The 16917-nt window shown below is 34.1% G+C and overlaps 1 protein-coding gene across 1 annotated transcript in view; it reads right to left on the reverse strand.

The window, feature by feature from the left end:
* Nucleotides 1-16317, reverse strand: part of LOC149087981 (ubiquilin-1-like) — a 35091-nt gene extending 18774 nt beyond the window's left edge. The window contains exons 1-7 of the mRNA XM_089243344.1: nucleotides 16096-16317; nucleotides 7106-7208; nucleotides 4279-4328; nucleotides 4084-4128; nucleotides 3346-3489; nucleotides 1045-1170; nucleotides 413-541 (exon numbers count right to left, since the gene is read on the reverse strand). Of these exons, the coding sequence (XP_089099470.1) occupies nucleotides 413-541; nucleotides 1045-1170; nucleotides 3346-3489; nucleotides 4084-4128; nucleotides 4279-4328; nucleotides 7106-7208; nucleotides 16096-16194 (696 nt within the window). The 5' untranslated portion in view covers nucleotides 16195-16317. The remainder of the gene's footprint in view (nucleotides 1-412; nucleotides 542-1044; nucleotides 1171-3345; nucleotides 3490-4083; nucleotides 4129-4278; nucleotides 4329-7105; nucleotides 7209-16095) is intronic.
* Nucleotides 16318-16917: the final 600 nt, after the last annotated feature.

The following is a 16917-nucleotide window of genomic DNA, read 5'->3' on the forward strand; positions in this document are numbered from 1 at the left end:
TGCCTGCATATTGTTTCAAGTACTTTATACAATGGAAAAGTGTTCCTCAGATAGCTATCCCAAAACAGAAAATTTTAGAAAGAAAAGTGAAAAAAGTTTTGCTTCAAGACACATAAGCTATATATTTTTGCACGGAGGACGCAATCAAGTCATCTTGGATAAAATCTGAGTTACAGCCTGGTATACGATGAATCAGTAATATTCATAATTTTGGAAAATTTGAGTTCATAGGAAAATTTTTAAGGAGGTCTGATAATCAAAATTGAATTTTTGAAATTCAATTGAAATTTTCTCTGGGAAATTTTTATCTTTAGAAAAACAAATACTTATGTGACATATTTGTGGTCTTGATGATGACACATTAGGAAAAGGATGATATCAATAGTGCTGTAAAATTAATTCTACAACAAACCTCAAGGTTGCTAAGAGCTCTATCTTGGGTCCTCATGACTTCTTGGAGCATTGCAGGGTTCCTTAGCACTTCCATGGTCTGCCGCAAAATGTCAGGGTTATTAAGCATATGGCTTACTTCTGGATTTCGCTGAAAATAAAGAAAATACATATATATGTTTATTTCATTAAAAAAAAAAAATTAAGAAAAAAACCTGTACTCAAAAAAAAAAAAACAAAGAAATTCCCTCTCAAAATGATGTAATTTGTCAAATTTGGGGACAATAGCCATTGAAAGATTAAGATTAAAAAAAATAATTAAATAAGCATTGAAAATAGTACATAGAAAAAATGGGGGAAAAAAAAAATCAGTATTTTTTTTCAATTTTAGTTACTCGAGGTAGAGTTAGCATAATCCAAGTTATTCAGATTGAATGTAATAGCACATGCAGTGGAACAAATTAATGTAGCACATATTAAGTGAAGTTTTTGAAAATAAAAAATTAAAACAATGCTTGTGGATAAAAATATAATTTTTCACCATTGTTTAATTAACGCCTACATCAAGAAATGTAACGAAATAGAAAACCTAAAACAAAAATAGAAGAGTTGATTCAAAACCATACTCAAATTGAACAGAAGGCTTATACCCACCTCCATGAGCTGCTGAATTTCTGGATGGCTCATCATCATCTGGCGCATATATTCAGGATTATTCAAAATAGTTTGCATGATTGGACTGTCAAATACTTGCCTCATCATTTCAGGATTATTGAGGATCTGAAAATGTTAAATTGAATAATTGCACTACAAACTTATGCAAAAATTCCAAGCGTAGGCATAGCAAACAACTATTAAAAACCCTTGACTGGTTTAAACCTTGACTGGACTGGAGTATGCTGTAAGGTTTTGGAGACCATACCTACAGAGGGACATAGACTTGGTTGAAGGGGTGCAGAGAAGAGCTACGCGTGTCCTTATTGGCACACAGGGCTTGAGTTATGAAGAAAGACTTCATTTTTTGAATATGTTTACATTGGATGAACGCAGGTGTCGAGGAGATATGATCGAAGTGTTCAAAATTTTCAATGGGATGGATAGGATGGACCATGAACTTTTAGTACACCGCCAATCGACTGCTTTTACAAGGGGACACCAGTATCGATTGGTGAGGGACAATGCAAGGTTATGGTGTCGCAGGGAATTTTTCTCCAATAGGGTTGTTAATAAATGGAATAGCTTACCCCCGGAGGTAGTAAATTGTAACACAATTGACACGTTTAAAAAGAAATACGATAAACATGTTGGGGTAAATCGAGAAGCTATCCATTCTTAGAATAAGACAACCATAAGTATTCTTTATGGGCATTGTATAATATTTTATCATGTGTATATATTGTTTGTAATTTGTGTTAATTGCATTTTTAATTGGGTTGCTGTATTTTTGAAACATATGACAACCATATTTTTATGGGCATCTTTTTATCAGCCACCTCATTGGGCATTTTGCCTGTTGTGGCGTTGTATTTGTATTAAAAAACTAACAAACGGCAGCATGTGAATGCCAGAAGATGGAAAGGTAGAAAACATACACACACAATTTGAAAGTAGGAATCAGTTTTTTTTATAACTATCAATTAAGAATATTATGATTCTTTTAGAGAAAGTAAATATTTGATGAAGTGACAAAATAAATTGTAAAATCCTATTTATAAGAATCACGAACAGTTCAAAAAAATTTATATATTTGTAAAAGGATATGTGATGATTATTCAAGTATAATTTGTGCATTAGCATAAAAAAACATGTTCAATACTAAATTTATAATTTTTTCAAAACAAATTGTTATATTGTAAAGGAATTAGTTAGGAGAACAACAGGCTAACAAAATGCAATCTGACAAATTTGCTGATGCTACAAGCCTCCTACTGGAATCAGTACTCCTGTTTGATTTTCATCAATTTGACTAAGAAAAAATTTAGCTCAATTGATGATAGCACTTATAGTTTGACAAGAAAAAAATTTAGATTGTAGCATACCATCAAACGGGGTGAATAAGAATGAAACTTCATCAAAATCAAAAACATATTCTATTATATAAAGAATTTTACGTTATTGTCATGCCATACAGGCGTGATCCTTATATTTCTTTGTAATTTGTACTCGACCCCTTCAATTTGTGATGGAGAGATGCATGCATTTTCAAACTTGTATTCTGCACCACACTAATAATGGAGGAATCTATTTTTAGTAAAAATTCCAAGAAATCTTTTCACATCTCTTTTGTAATTGTGGATCACAAATTGAAAGGAGGTCAAGTACAAATTACAAAGAAATATAACTTATACCATACAAGCACGATCCTTATCATGTTAGCCAACTGAAAAATAAATTAGGAACGGAAAATTTTTTTGTGAATATAATAAGGCAATATGTGTTTGTGCTTTTACGAAGTTTTGTTCCTATTCACTGTTTTATGGAATATGTGAGTTGACCATTTTCATTTAGATAAACATGAGGAAATCGAGACCACCATTGCAATTTATTGAAAGAAAGTAACCATTTATAACCTAGAAGTAGATTAACTTATTTTTCATAACTACAATCAAATGAAAATCCAGCTTTAAAGAATCAAAAGGACCAAAACACAAATGGTCACCATATAGGCAGATTTACCCAGCATTGAAAGGCAAAAAGACACTTTTTAACAAATTTGATCTGGAAACATTTCATCATGATTTGGTACAATGATCAACTACAGAACGAAAGCTGATCATATTGTGATACATGCTCATTCAACAAGACCCATCATTTCCAAATGTTGCATAGCTTGAAATATTTAAAATCACTCTCAGACAAGGACATATAGTACTATTTGTACTGACATATAAAATAATTTAGACTGAGAAATTATGTGAACAAATCAATAGATTTTATTTTGGAGAAAAAGTTTACCTCCCGCTGCATTCTTTGTTGCATCTCAGTAAAGTTTGATGGATTGAAGCCAGCAAGGTTTTCCATTCCACCTAGTCCAGGAAGTCCGCCAAGTCCACCAAGACCCCCTAGTCCAAAAAGACCACCACCAGGATTTGGATGGCTCTGAAAATATTCAAATCAAATTGTGAAAAAAAATAACAAAATTCATATTTTTTTTCAAGAAGATTATACACATTCATCTTAACCAAAAGACTGAGAAGCTATAGGAAGAACAGGCTCTGTTGCTGCAGTGATATAGACACATTTTCCTGAGGGGTGTGGCCATGTCAGAAAGATTGTACTGTAGAACTGCAATGTTGGAGCTCAACAAACAAAAGCCCATCCAGATGAAAGTTAAATAATTTACAGCCACATTAATTTTGATAATTCAAGTACAAACTGAAAAAATTACCGAAATTCAGTAAATTTTGACTAACCAACAGAAATCAGTTTGCAACAACCAATAAAAATGGGAAAAATCACTGAATACTTTAAATTTCATAGCTCTTGTCAGTCTGGATAAAACATTTATGGCATGAAATACCAATTAATTCCCAAATTATCAAAAATTCAGGGCAATAGCATCAGCTACCTATTACTCAATCATAAAATCTGATATTTTTCCATGTTAGAAAATTATTATAAGCATTTTCTCAGTGCTCATATAACACACTGCCATCATTCAAATAAATTATGATTAGTGACTGCAACACTTACTGTTGGTGGTGGTCCTCCTTGATGAGGGGCTGAAGGTTCAGGACCCTAGAGGATTGAGAAAAAAAAACAATTATAATGCACACATAGCACAAACATTTTTATATTAGCTACCTTTTATCATACATAAATTCAATACTATTCCACTAAAATTTTCATTTATTCATAAGCAGTAAGAATGTCAAATATGTCTCTCACCCTGTTCAGCTGCCTGATGACCAAGTGGATTGTCAATCCATCTTTGATATCTAAAACAGAGCAGAAACTTGATTGACTACAGAAAATATATGTATTGACGTGTCGGACCACAATATTAATATGATAACAAACCAATATTAATCAGGTTCAGTGTTGCTTTACTACTACTTATACTTTTAATAGTAAGAATGTCAAAACTGGTTTATGTTTTCTTATGATACCATAATTTTTTTGTCTATAATCAATACGTATAAATTATCACCTGTTGCATCGGCCTGTACACCATCTGATGCATTTAAATAACAATTGATTTTAAAAAATATTTGCTAATCAAAATTTTTAATATAGGCCTATTTTTATAGCAACCTCACAAAAAAATACTTCAAATAGTACAAAACAGACTTTAATCCCACACAAAGACATTATGTTTTCAGAACATATAATCCGTGGATTTCAGGCAGAGAATTATGGTCAAAACCCTGAATTAACACCACAATTCATTTTACAGAATTCAAGCACAAAAAAAAGTTTTTGTTTTATATTGAATAACAGTTGAGCCCATCTAATCTCATCGCATGGAAAAGATTTGTTCATTGAAAATTTCTGGTGATAAGCGGGGTTGGCATTATAACAGGGTTTAACTACCGTAATAACCCAAAGTTGAGCAATAGGTGGGACAGACAACAACAGTGTAGGCACAATTCCCTTATGTCAGGGTACAGTTTTCAATAGAAATAAATTCTACGCTCTAGATATAACAACGCACTTCGTCCCGTCGAAAACAGACGGTATATTGGAAGGGTTGTTAAATCGAACATAAAACATGTATGATATTCATTCTACAAAAACATTTAGGAGTTATCCTACCAGTCATTGATGGAATGGTCGCTACAATGTGGGGTCGTTATAACAAATGTCGACTGTACATCAGTTAATTAGGACAAAATTTTAAGAACACCTGTCCTTTTCTATCTTACTGTGACTAAAATGCCATGGTACTCTTTTATGGCTTTATAAAATCTAACTTACATTGTGAATGTAATCTGATCCGGTAAACATATTGTATTCCTTTAAAATCTGTGCAAATGAGCCATGGTTACAAATTGACCAGTCAACCGACCATGCCAGAAGAGCATGTCATGCATTTATCAACATAATTCAGAAACTAATTACTTCAATTATTAAATTGATTTTTGTTGACAGTTTTCTTAGCCCAAAAACTGCAAAGAACATGAACCCAGTTTCAATGCATTTAAGGTATCCGACTACCTTTCTTGTCACTTTTCTTTAAAATGGTTCTGGAGTGAACTTTAATTACATTTTTTGATCAAAGATATAAGTTATACATAAAATACAATATCATGATGCAACGGGCAGGGGGTGCATTATTACTTATATATTATTAAAAAAAAAAAAAAAAAAAAAATCGATAAATAAATCAACATGAGTTTATATAATACGATTTGAAATAGTACAGCAGAGCTGACAACAAAAAGGAATTTTAAATGAGAAATTAATCAATCTGTAGCAAAAAAAGGGAGTGTGAATCTGAGGAAAAATAATCAAAAGTAGTTTTCAATATTGACTATTTGAAATAAGTATTGTTTAAGAAGTTTTTTGAAAACCGAAAATGTGGATGGCTGTAAAAGTCCATTTGGAAGGCTATTATAAAATTTAGGAATGAGGAAGCTAAAATGTTTTTTGAGAATATTTTTATGAACTAAAGGCAGAGAGTATATGAAATTATGCCTATTGGATGTTCGTGGCGAATTCAAAAGGTAAAGCGAACTGTTTTCTCTTGATTATAAGTATGGATCTGAAAAAATATAAATGCCTTAAGGGTAGCATATTTAGGTGTAGAAAAAGAAATTAACAGAAAATGTTTTTTACCCTCATTTATACCACCCCCCCCCCCCACACACACACACACAAACCTTTTCCATCTTTTGAATTCAAATATCTCAATATTGAACTTAGAAGTGTGAAAATTATTTTGCTAGTCTAAGGAGAGATGGGACAGCAACTTTCTAATTGGGTTTTAAGACCGGGTGTCCATATAAAATGTTTTTTTTATATTTCAATAATTATACAATCCCTTGCAACATGAATGACGTATCTGAGGTCCCCACATTATTTGGATACTTTTTCTAACTGGAAGCATATCTCTAGAATCAATGGTTGGTCACTAAATTGTGGTGCCAGCTGTTAGCTGTGCACCCTGTATATACTGTAGACTAACAAAAATCAGTGGTTTCATTTCATATGTTCTGAAAGAAAAAACAATTCTTCATTTGATTATCATTAAAAACCTCTACTATCTCACCAACAATCCTGTGACTATTCAAAGATTTCAGATATGCAAATTTTTCTACAAAAAACTGAAATTTTTTGAAATTGCACAACTTTGGGAGGGGGTAATTTAAGTCATGTGTATGAAAATTTAACTACTCTGTGGGTAACAGAAAGAAACAGTCAAACTCTGACCCAGTGCTACCATATATTTCAGAAAACTCCGACGCTATAATGAGTTTGGCATCATATCAGATCAACTGTCAACTCTGCTGTGTTCTTGCTTACATAAAAAGCTCATTCATAGAAAAATTCTGGCACTTAATAGAAGGTATAATCACTATTAATGGGTAAAAATTGAGACTCATCGAGAGTAGAACTACATACTGTGCAGTTATTGACATCATGAACAAAAACATTCTAAACTACACAGAGCAAGTAACGACTCTTCTTAAGTGACTATGATACTCTTTATATTACCCAATGTCACATAGTAACCAAGTTTTAATACTTATCAAATCCAAAAAAAAAAACTCACTGTGTGAAGTCAGAGTTTCATGGTCCTTGAGAATTTTCCCAGCAAATATCAAACGGACTTGCTCGAATGTTACAGAAAATACCTTGGCAACTTCTTCTTTCAGCTATAAATACACACATAAATGAATAAAGCAAAAAATCTATACATACTAACAAATTAAATTTTCCATAGACAAATAGATGTACTAGTTATAGAATTCCCATTCAATTTTCAACATTGCACACAGTAAATGCAGCCTAAAATTGCTCAGTATTCAACATGTTGGTCAGAAATGAAATAAGTTCAATAATTTTATGAACAAGCGCAAAAATCAAATATAATTCGAGAACATTGGACATTATAACAAGAATCAACCAACAAAAACATTTTTTCCCTGTATTTTTGGGTAAAATATAAATACAGCAGGGCTCAAAAAATCCCCAGCTGCACCATGGAAACTAAATAACTGACATCAGTGCCTTATTTCTTTTTAATAAATGAATTTAAATCACAGGACAGTGCAAAATTATCAGAAATTATGTCAGCATGTCTGCTAGCAAGAAAAAAAGACCCCAAGTCCCTGACAACACTAAGAATACACTATTTTGGCCCCCCCCCCTCTTTTTTTTAAATATGCGAAGTCTAAAATTTTACTGGCACTTTTTCCAGATTTGGCAAACCCTGGAATACAAACATAATCACAACCATTCCATCTCTAAAAAGGGGCGAGTTGTGCAGGGATATTTAAAAAAACAAGTCTAGATCAGTTTTCCTAAAAAAAATGTCTAACAGCATTTGTTCCAACAAAAAAAATAACCTATTCTCAGCCCTTACTTTGTTAAGTGAATCGACAGCATCATTATGGGACAAAATTCATTAGGAACAAAAACTACAGTAAAACTTAGTCAATTCATATTAATTTAGATAATTTAAATGTTTATAAATTCCCCATGAGTTCTCTCTCTAATTTAATGTTAAAATTTCTTTAATTCAAACTTTTCAGAATGTTTTAGATCATTTGAAATTGGCCGTGAAAAAAGTTTTTTTGAAAATTTAGTATTGAAAAAATTCCAAAAGTCAGACTTTGTTTTATTTAAAACCAAGTTGTTAAACAACAAATTCCATAACAAAGTTTTTAATATTTTTTTCCCATTGATAATTTAATGCCCTTATTAACATTTTTCAGCTGGAGTCCAGCCGCTGTGGTGGTCGAGTGGTTATAGTGACGGACTCGCGATGCGAGGATCCGGGTTCGAACCCCACAGTGGTGGTCGGCTGAAGTTGGTTTTCTGTGGTTCCCAACTTCAAGGCGCAAATGCGAGCCGATCTCCCCGTTAAAAAGTCTCGCCACAGAGAGCAACAGTCCTACAACGATAAATCATTCAATCATAACACTTCACTCATAGTTAGAAAAAGCTAGTGGCAGATGGCAGCACTACACATAACAAGCATTACAGAGAAACAACAAAACTACACTTCAGGTTTCACTACACGTACACGCACATTCCCGCATGTACCGATTCCGCGGGGGGGTGGGTGCATGTGTGGTGTAGTAGTAGTAGGTAGGACCTCCAAAAAATGGCTCGGGGATCCATGATGTTCTTAAGTCAGCCACCTCGTTGGGCAATTTGCCTGTTGTGGCGTTGTATTTGTATTTGAGTCCACATTGAGAATGTGTACCACTTGATACCTATTTATGTTGTTCAACCAACGGATCAAGGTATACTATTCCAAATCTCAATATTTTTATTGTAATTAAGAGTATGAAAAGTACAAATTGTAATACGTTAATGAAAGTATATTTCCTTGATAGCATCAGAATGATAAGCAAAATTTAGAAAATAGTTTCGTAACGAATGATTATGAACTGTTTTCATAAATTAGGCTTTGAACACGGTCAAGAAATTCCACACTGATGCTGAGGGACCTGCTCTTTTCTTATAAAAAGTTGTATACGTGCTTTCCTCACATTTTTTGTTCTACTGAATCTCTGCATGTTAAAAAAATGACGAAAGTATCCACAAGGCCACAGCTTCCACATCCTTTACCCCCAATTCAGTAAAGATCATAGCTTATTTGTCTGGTTTACCGTTACCCTGGGAGCAAATTTTTAAACTGTTTTATCAGCTAACAGCTACCATATACCATTAGCCTATGCCATCCTATTTGCAGATGTTTCCAACATGATATTGTCACACATGAACAGAAAATATGATTGATTTGAGAAGGTATTTATGCTGATACATAAAGATAAGGTTTATACATAAGAACTAACAGCTCTGAATGCATTGGTCATAAAAAAAGCACAAAAACTTGTTTTTCCAACCCATTTCATAAGGAAGTGGTGTGGACGGGTAGGCTGCTGACAGCATACAGAGGTGATGGTGGTGGGGTGATTTTTGTATCGTGTCTATGGAAAGCCTACTGTCCATTCCGAGAAACACTGGCTACAAAGGGGGAGTTGACTACGGAATAGAAATTTCAATGTATTTCTGAAAAGCATGTTTTCAACATGCTTAATTTTTTTATCAGTACATGTAAAAAATTTCTTTATCCTGGCATTAGGTAAACAGAAGGAAGGTTTGATATCAGTTAAGGGGGGGAAGTAAAAAAAATAGAGATTTATCAGTTGCAACATCAGCTGCGATATGTTTCATATGAAGGCTTCGATTTGAGAATGCAACTTGTACTGTAGCAAAACGGACAAATTAAAAATATGTTTTCCCAGAGGAAGGAAAAAAAAGTGAGAAAAACGAATAAAAATGCAATTCACAAAAAGACCACCATTGTTCAGAGTATCAGCGCTTGTCCGAGTTGAAATGAGATGAAAATAGATGGAACATGTAATTAATTCTCAAGCATGAATAATATCAAGTCAAGTGTTGAAACTGGCAAAATGGCTTGTTCGATTTACTCATGGTTAAATTCAGATTAATATTTTTTTTACCTTGAATTTTTAACAAACACTTCATTGCTAATTATATTTCATTTATTGGCAGGTAAAGAAGTGTGCCTAAGAATTTTTTTGAATTTTTTGGTTGACTTTTTCTGTGACCCCCTTTTTTGTCCAATTTCGTGAGAATGACGAGTACAGACAGCCTGATTCAAAACTCAATGTACAGACTTTTAGGGGAGGTAGAAAAAACAAAACAGAATCACATAGGAATGTATGACCGGGAAACCTCAACCTGATCAGCTGGAAGATAAACGAAGATACAGAAATGACAAGCTAAAAATAGGTGATAAAACTCTAGCAATACTTTACATAAGGACAGTATGTGTGCACGGGGAATCTTCACAAGTGCTTGAAGTTCTTACCATCCAGTTATACACACACAAAATATATATATATATTCCTATGTATTTTGAACTGTTTTGTTTTCTGCCTCCTAAAATGTTGTATATCAAGTTTTTAATCACCCTTACATAATTGTAATCACACTTATATTTTGAGAGTCAGAAAATTCTGACTTGACACATGTTTAGCTCAACTATGCTGTGTGTGTGAAGTCGACTACAATTTTTTCCCCTTTTACCATGACTGGTTTTTACAATTACCTGTGTGTTACCAGTTCCAGGAATTTTTCAATATTGTTTGTGGGTATTTCAACAATCCTTGATTTCATTGTTCTTTATGATGTCACCTTTTTATGAGTGGGGAGCAGTGGGCTGTACATATAAGGAATGAATGTTTGAAACTTGTTGGAAGGCTTATCATTTTAATGGCATTTCCAGAAAAGATCTTTCATTCTTTTCGTGGTAAAAAAAAAAAAGAGTGGGATATTGTCAACATCCAATAGGGAAAAAATCTTATTTATTGGAAGTTTTGATATTGTCTGTTATGGAGAATGTTTTCCGTGGAACTCAGTTTTACGATTTCTTGTAAAAGGAATAAAAGAAAAAGAGCTAAAGCCTGGTTATATAGACACTGAATATGTCATTTAGTTTTCATTATGAGTATCGACAGCTATGAATGCAATGGTCCACACAAATTTTGTACTTTAAAATCAAAAGTTGAAATTTCGAAAAACCAGAATCTGGTGAAATTCAGAGTGAGCTCGCCAAAAAATATGGAGTTGCACTGAACACTACTTCAACATTTGAATCTTCTTATGAACCAAGCAGAAAAAGCACTAAAAATCAGACTTCATCGATGTTCAAGAAGCAACTCTTTTGTGGTTCAAATCTGCTCAATCTCACTTAACTCCACCATTATCAGGATCAATAATTCAAGAGGAAGAAAAAGATTTTGCAAAAGGTCTCAATCACAGTGATTTCACATCGAGTAGTGGATGGTGGACCCACTTCAAAGAGTGTAATAGCATTGTTTTTAGGAAAGTTTGTGGAGAGAGCATATCTGCATCTCAAGAAACAGTTGAAAATTGGAAGAATGATATTCTCAAACCAATGATAGCAGGGTATAAAGATGAAAATGTGTTTGTGACAAGACTGGTTAGACAAAAGGCAAAAAAATAAACCCAACTCTTGCCTTCAAAGCAGGGTTTAAGCTAGATAAAAAATTCCTTTAGCAAAAAAGCGAAAACAGGAGAAAAAAAAAAAGCCTTTAGCAAAATGCAAATGATTGATGGATGGATGTCCACTTGTTTTGTATCTCCTGTACGCATTTTTGCAAAAGTGGCCAACTTCGTTCACACTTTGTTAAAAATGCAACCATAGGCTTCAAAGGAAAAAAATGTGGAGGAGAAAAACACAAAGATTGTTCGAGTACTTTTGATGACTAACTCAAACAGTTCTGAAAAATTGAAATCATTAGTTATCGGAAAATCAAAAAACCAGCAGTGATTTAAAGGAAAAAGCCGAACAATTAAAGGATGATAAACTGAATAGTGTAAAAGAGTTTTTTTTTTTTTGGGAAGAACAACAAATATTTGGTATTTTTCATGAGGCAAATTTTTTTTATATGATTTGATTCTATTATGAAACAACCACAAATTAAAATGAATTAGAGTTAGCATTTTATTTAATGGCATTGTTCGAATGCATATAACTACATATACAAAAATTAAGAGTGAAAACCCATTAACTTGACATCAGCTTAAGTTGACATGTTTGTCGATACTTTTGGGGGTGTCAAGTTACAGTGAGTCTACTGTATATATGATACTGTGAAAGCCTGAAGTGCAGCCAAGAGTTTTGGCCAAAGTCAGAATTACAGAAATAATGCAGACTTTGCTGACCATTTCACGAAGTGACTGGAGATCCCTAGCCAAAGCTTGATGTGCTGATGCAAGATGGCCTGGTAATAGCGGGTATTCACTTTAATTCACTTTTTTTTTAATTGTCAACATGTGATACCTGCATATTATATATATATATATATATCAGCTGTATTGCAATAGCTCCATGTGACGAGGAAACAATTGTGAAATTTGAGAGAAGGGAAAAAATGATTACCACATCATGACTGTGGTTTGATGGGTTGCCACAACTAACGTGGACATAGTTATCACAAAAAAATATGCTAACTTCAAGATGATCCTGGATCATATCTTTTGTTATTAGACTTTGGCAGAGATCAACTGGCCAATTTCTGGCTTTAACATATCAACATAAACTGCTTGCTACTAAGCCCCTAACATCGGTTGTGATGCACAATTTGAGAAAACCATGGTGTATGTACAGTGGAGTCTAATATTTTATTACAATAGTTACCCATTATAGGGCTGTGAAAGCTGCTTAGCCCCTTTCAAACACTGGAACTATTTCACTATACGTAAGTACTATGTACTATTACTGGGGGGGGGGGGGGGGGGAGGTAAAGAAGTTGGATTCTTTGAGGAAAAAAAAGGTCTTAAGGAGGAAATTCTAAAATTTTCAGTGCTTTAGATTTACTTTCTCGGCTCTGATTTTCAAGACTACTGTACATGGAAAAGAAAGGGATGGTATTTTTTTTGGCCAGAAAAAATACCATCTCTTCATACAAAAATGCCAACGGGGTCGAAAATTGCTGTAGGGGAGGCTGCTATGTCTCCACTCAGCACTTCATGCTACTAATGAGTGTTATAAAAAATTGAAAAGTACGTCTTTGATGTATTGGTTAGCGCACTTGCCTCGTATGCAAGGAGATCTGGGTTCGATTCCCAGAGAAGACATCAATTTTCTTTCCAAATATCAGTTTCGGCTTAACATCCACAAAATTCAATTTCTCGATGGAAAGGAAAATTACACTTTTATTTCTAGTAAAACAAATTCTGACAAATTTTTTTCCTTTTTAGTGATTTGTCAAGCCCTATTTATTGAACTGATTTGCCTATAGCTACTTATCAAAGGAGAGGGGGGTATAAACGACCAATTCAGCTATTTCATATCCAGCGATGATGGAAAAAAAAGAGCAATTTAAATGAAGAATTTCCAAGAAATATAATACTAATATGCATAAATGCATACGTAAAAAAAAAAATTGGCATGAAAATTTTCAAATAAATATTTTTCTTTCAACACAGATCTGAATTTGAAGTACTCAAATTTCAGACAATGGTCTGCTTTTGCAAAAGGTCCTATACATGGCAAGCTGTAACAGAAATACTAGATGCCAAGTTCGGCTAATGATTCGACCCAGACATAAGTTTTCCCTCCACCGCCTTTCTCAAATCCCCAAATATCTAGATTTTTGGTTCCCTCTAACAGTCAGATTCTTTCCAGGTACCTGGTACATGCAACTGTTGATAAACTGCGCCCCCTTTTTTGTAAAATAAATACTTAAGGGCTACTACACTACAGGTCAATCAACTCTTTGAGCAATCATTATCAAAAATTCAACAGGACTGCACATTCATCTTTGCGCATCTAAAACGACAACTGTAATATATAATCCCTTATTTCTTTGACAATTTTTTTTCCCGAAGGCATTTTTCATCCTGTCGGCGATGGTTGGCATTTTTCTCCCAGCCAATATTATTCCTTCTACTTCTGGGTTGTAATTTCCTATTTTGGTATTGGTTATCGTCGGAAGGCGACATAAGTTTGCTAGTAATTATAATAGGCTTTACCACAGCATTTGAATTTATCGAGTTCATTACCAAACATACATTTTGAGATTTTTTTCTGTTCATTATACACATACCATTCTCTCTCAATATGCCATTTGTTCTCAGGTTACACATGGATTCTCTCAGGTTGTACACATATCATATATGTATTTCTATTTTAATTAATTGTTTGCATACAAGACATTATAATTTTAATCCCGCAATTGTATTTTTATTGAACCCAGAGATTTTTTTGACCCGGACCATTGTATTATTTAAAAAAGCCCTGGTTTTTATTGTTTTCAATTCTCTATCTAGTCTAGAATGCTTTATTTTTAATCTTGATCCCTTATTTCGACTAAGAATGCTTTTATCGCCTTTGTTCATTGATTTTTTTTTCTTTGGCAAGAAAGACACCAAAAGCAAAGACTCCATTTCTCTCTTGGCAACTCCTCATCATGCTTTCAGAAATTTTTCTGGCAGAAGAAAAAAGAATTACCAACACATCGATAAAAGGGATTACAGTTTATACTCATGTATAAGCAGAGTTTTTTTTTGTTCAGCAAATCTTTCACAAATTAGGAGGGTAATATTTTTGAGGGGGGAAAAATCAGCCAGAGTTTCATAAGTGAGGCTTAACCCTAGAATACTAACTCTACGTCTCGGAGACGTAGAGGTATAGGCAGTTAACATGCAGTTTTTATCAACTATTTTCTTAGTTAATATTCTAGGGTTAAAAGAACCCGGTTAGCCCCACCCTTGTGAGGGTCATGATGCAAATATTGCCAGACTTTTCATTTGTTCCAAATTGAAGTATCAATACAATGGGACCTTCTTGATAATCGACACCCACGAAAGAATTATGGGAAAATTGTCCATCACTGGGTAATGAAATACATTGAAACTCTTATAAAATGAATCGTTGAAGGACAGAAGAAAAGTATCATATACAGGATTTATTGCAGATGTAATATGTTGATGCAATGGGAAGTGTATTGGGACCAGACAGCAGGGAAGCAACTAAGTACTTTGTCACCCAGGCCAAGCACACATTTAGGCACTCCCATACAATGCTAATGCTCCATACTAATACTCCCATACATTGTACGGGACGACTAAGTACTTTGTCACCCGGGGCAAGCACACATTTAGACACTCCCATGCAATGTAAAAGGAACAGTTAATCGGTGAATTTGGAGCGCACTCTAGTCCATCGCCCGAGATACCAGAACAGCCTGCTTTCCCCCCCCCCCCCGTCAGAGAGTAATATTGCTATATAGATGATTATCGTGGTAGAGGGAATCGCTGCGAGGGATTTCCACTGTACATCAGTTTTATTCCACGCGATTTTAAAGAAAGTATATTAAATACAAGATATCCAGGTGTAAAATGTGCATTATATGAGCATCTACTGCATAATCATCCAGCTGTGCTACTGATGACACTAAAAAAACTTCCTCGAAACTTTCAATGTAACGCTATTTCCTCACAGGACTGTTCCCGAATAATCAGTGACTAATAATCGATATATAATACCATGTTTGTGACACTATGTTCAGCATGAAATACCCGGCAGTTTTCACACCTCAATAATCGCAAACTCATCATCACAAAATTTGATATTCATGACATAGCTTTTATTATAAATCCTGATACAAGATAACATCAAAATTATCAATAATAACCTCTCAAGTATTTCTCAATCATCCACGTATATTGATATATCCATTTCGATCAATAAACAAAACAGCTTATACGTATTACAAATGTAATTAGATTCAAATTTTTAAAAAAAAAGACATTTAAACGATATAAATACACATCAAATAATTTATCTAAAAAGTATTAAATGATCGGAATCGGATTCACTTCCTGATAAATTCAGGTGAATTACGAAATTTTCATTCTAGATGGTGGAGGGGGAAAAGAAAAAAAAAATCTCGCGATGGACGGAGAATCGTTCTCCGCGTATTAATCGCGCGATTATTTTACGTAGTAATAATTATCGCGAGATAATCTCACCTCCTTGATCGTGGCCGTGCTCTCGATGGAAATGCTCTTCTTGTCTTTAGCAGTCTTGATGAAAATTTCAATTTTCGGCCCTGATTCGTCGTCAGACATCGCGCAGAAAGAAAAAAGTACGAATTTTTATTCCAAGACGAGGCAATCGGGCAGCTTATGGCGAATTTCAAGGTGCTGACATATTTCCGGAAGCTGACGAGATCTTAACGCCCTCTAAAGCCGCACGCAATAATCTCCAAACAACAGCAGAGGCAGTATGACTCACCCGCAAATGTATGCGAGCAAGACTCGAATGATATATGAGTGAGATGACCATATTTGCTCGAAAGAAATACGGGACGTTGGGATTCCAAATACGGGAAAATGCAGGACATCGCCAATTATCGCTAAAAATGACGACGCCAAATCCGAACAAAGTTGCCAAATTTTGGTTAAATTACGTAAAAACACAATGGCGGGAAATGAAGCATTACTACAAAAATTTCAGTGGATTAAAATGTATTCCACGAAAAAAAAAAGTTTTGCAAGGCAAATGTGGGAGATTAATATTCCAATATATAGTTGTAATTATCTTAAAATAATTTATGAGTTGAAAAATAAGTTCAATCTTTGACTTCAATGAAGAATAAAAATTCAAGTAGACTTCGTGTGAAATACGGGAAAAACCGGGACACTTTTGCCAAAAAATTGGGACGGCCAAAAAAACAGAAAACACCGGGACTGTTCATGACCTCCTATATTACCTAGGTGGTCGTGGACTCTCCCGGGAAATACGGGACGTATGGTCACCCTGTATATGAGAGAGTGGATGGATTTCCAGAA

The sequence above is a fragment of the Pholcus phalangioides genome, unplaced genomic scaffold, assembly GCF_987345545.1.
Source record: "Pholcus phalangioides strain wild (caught in Gottingen) unplaced genomic scaffold, Ppha-v1.0 ptg000003l_1, whole genome shotgun sequence".
In the NCBI taxonomy this organism is placed as follows: domain Eukaryota; kingdom Metazoa; phylum Arthropoda; class Arachnida; order Araneae; family Pholcidae; genus Pholcus; species Pholcus phalangioides.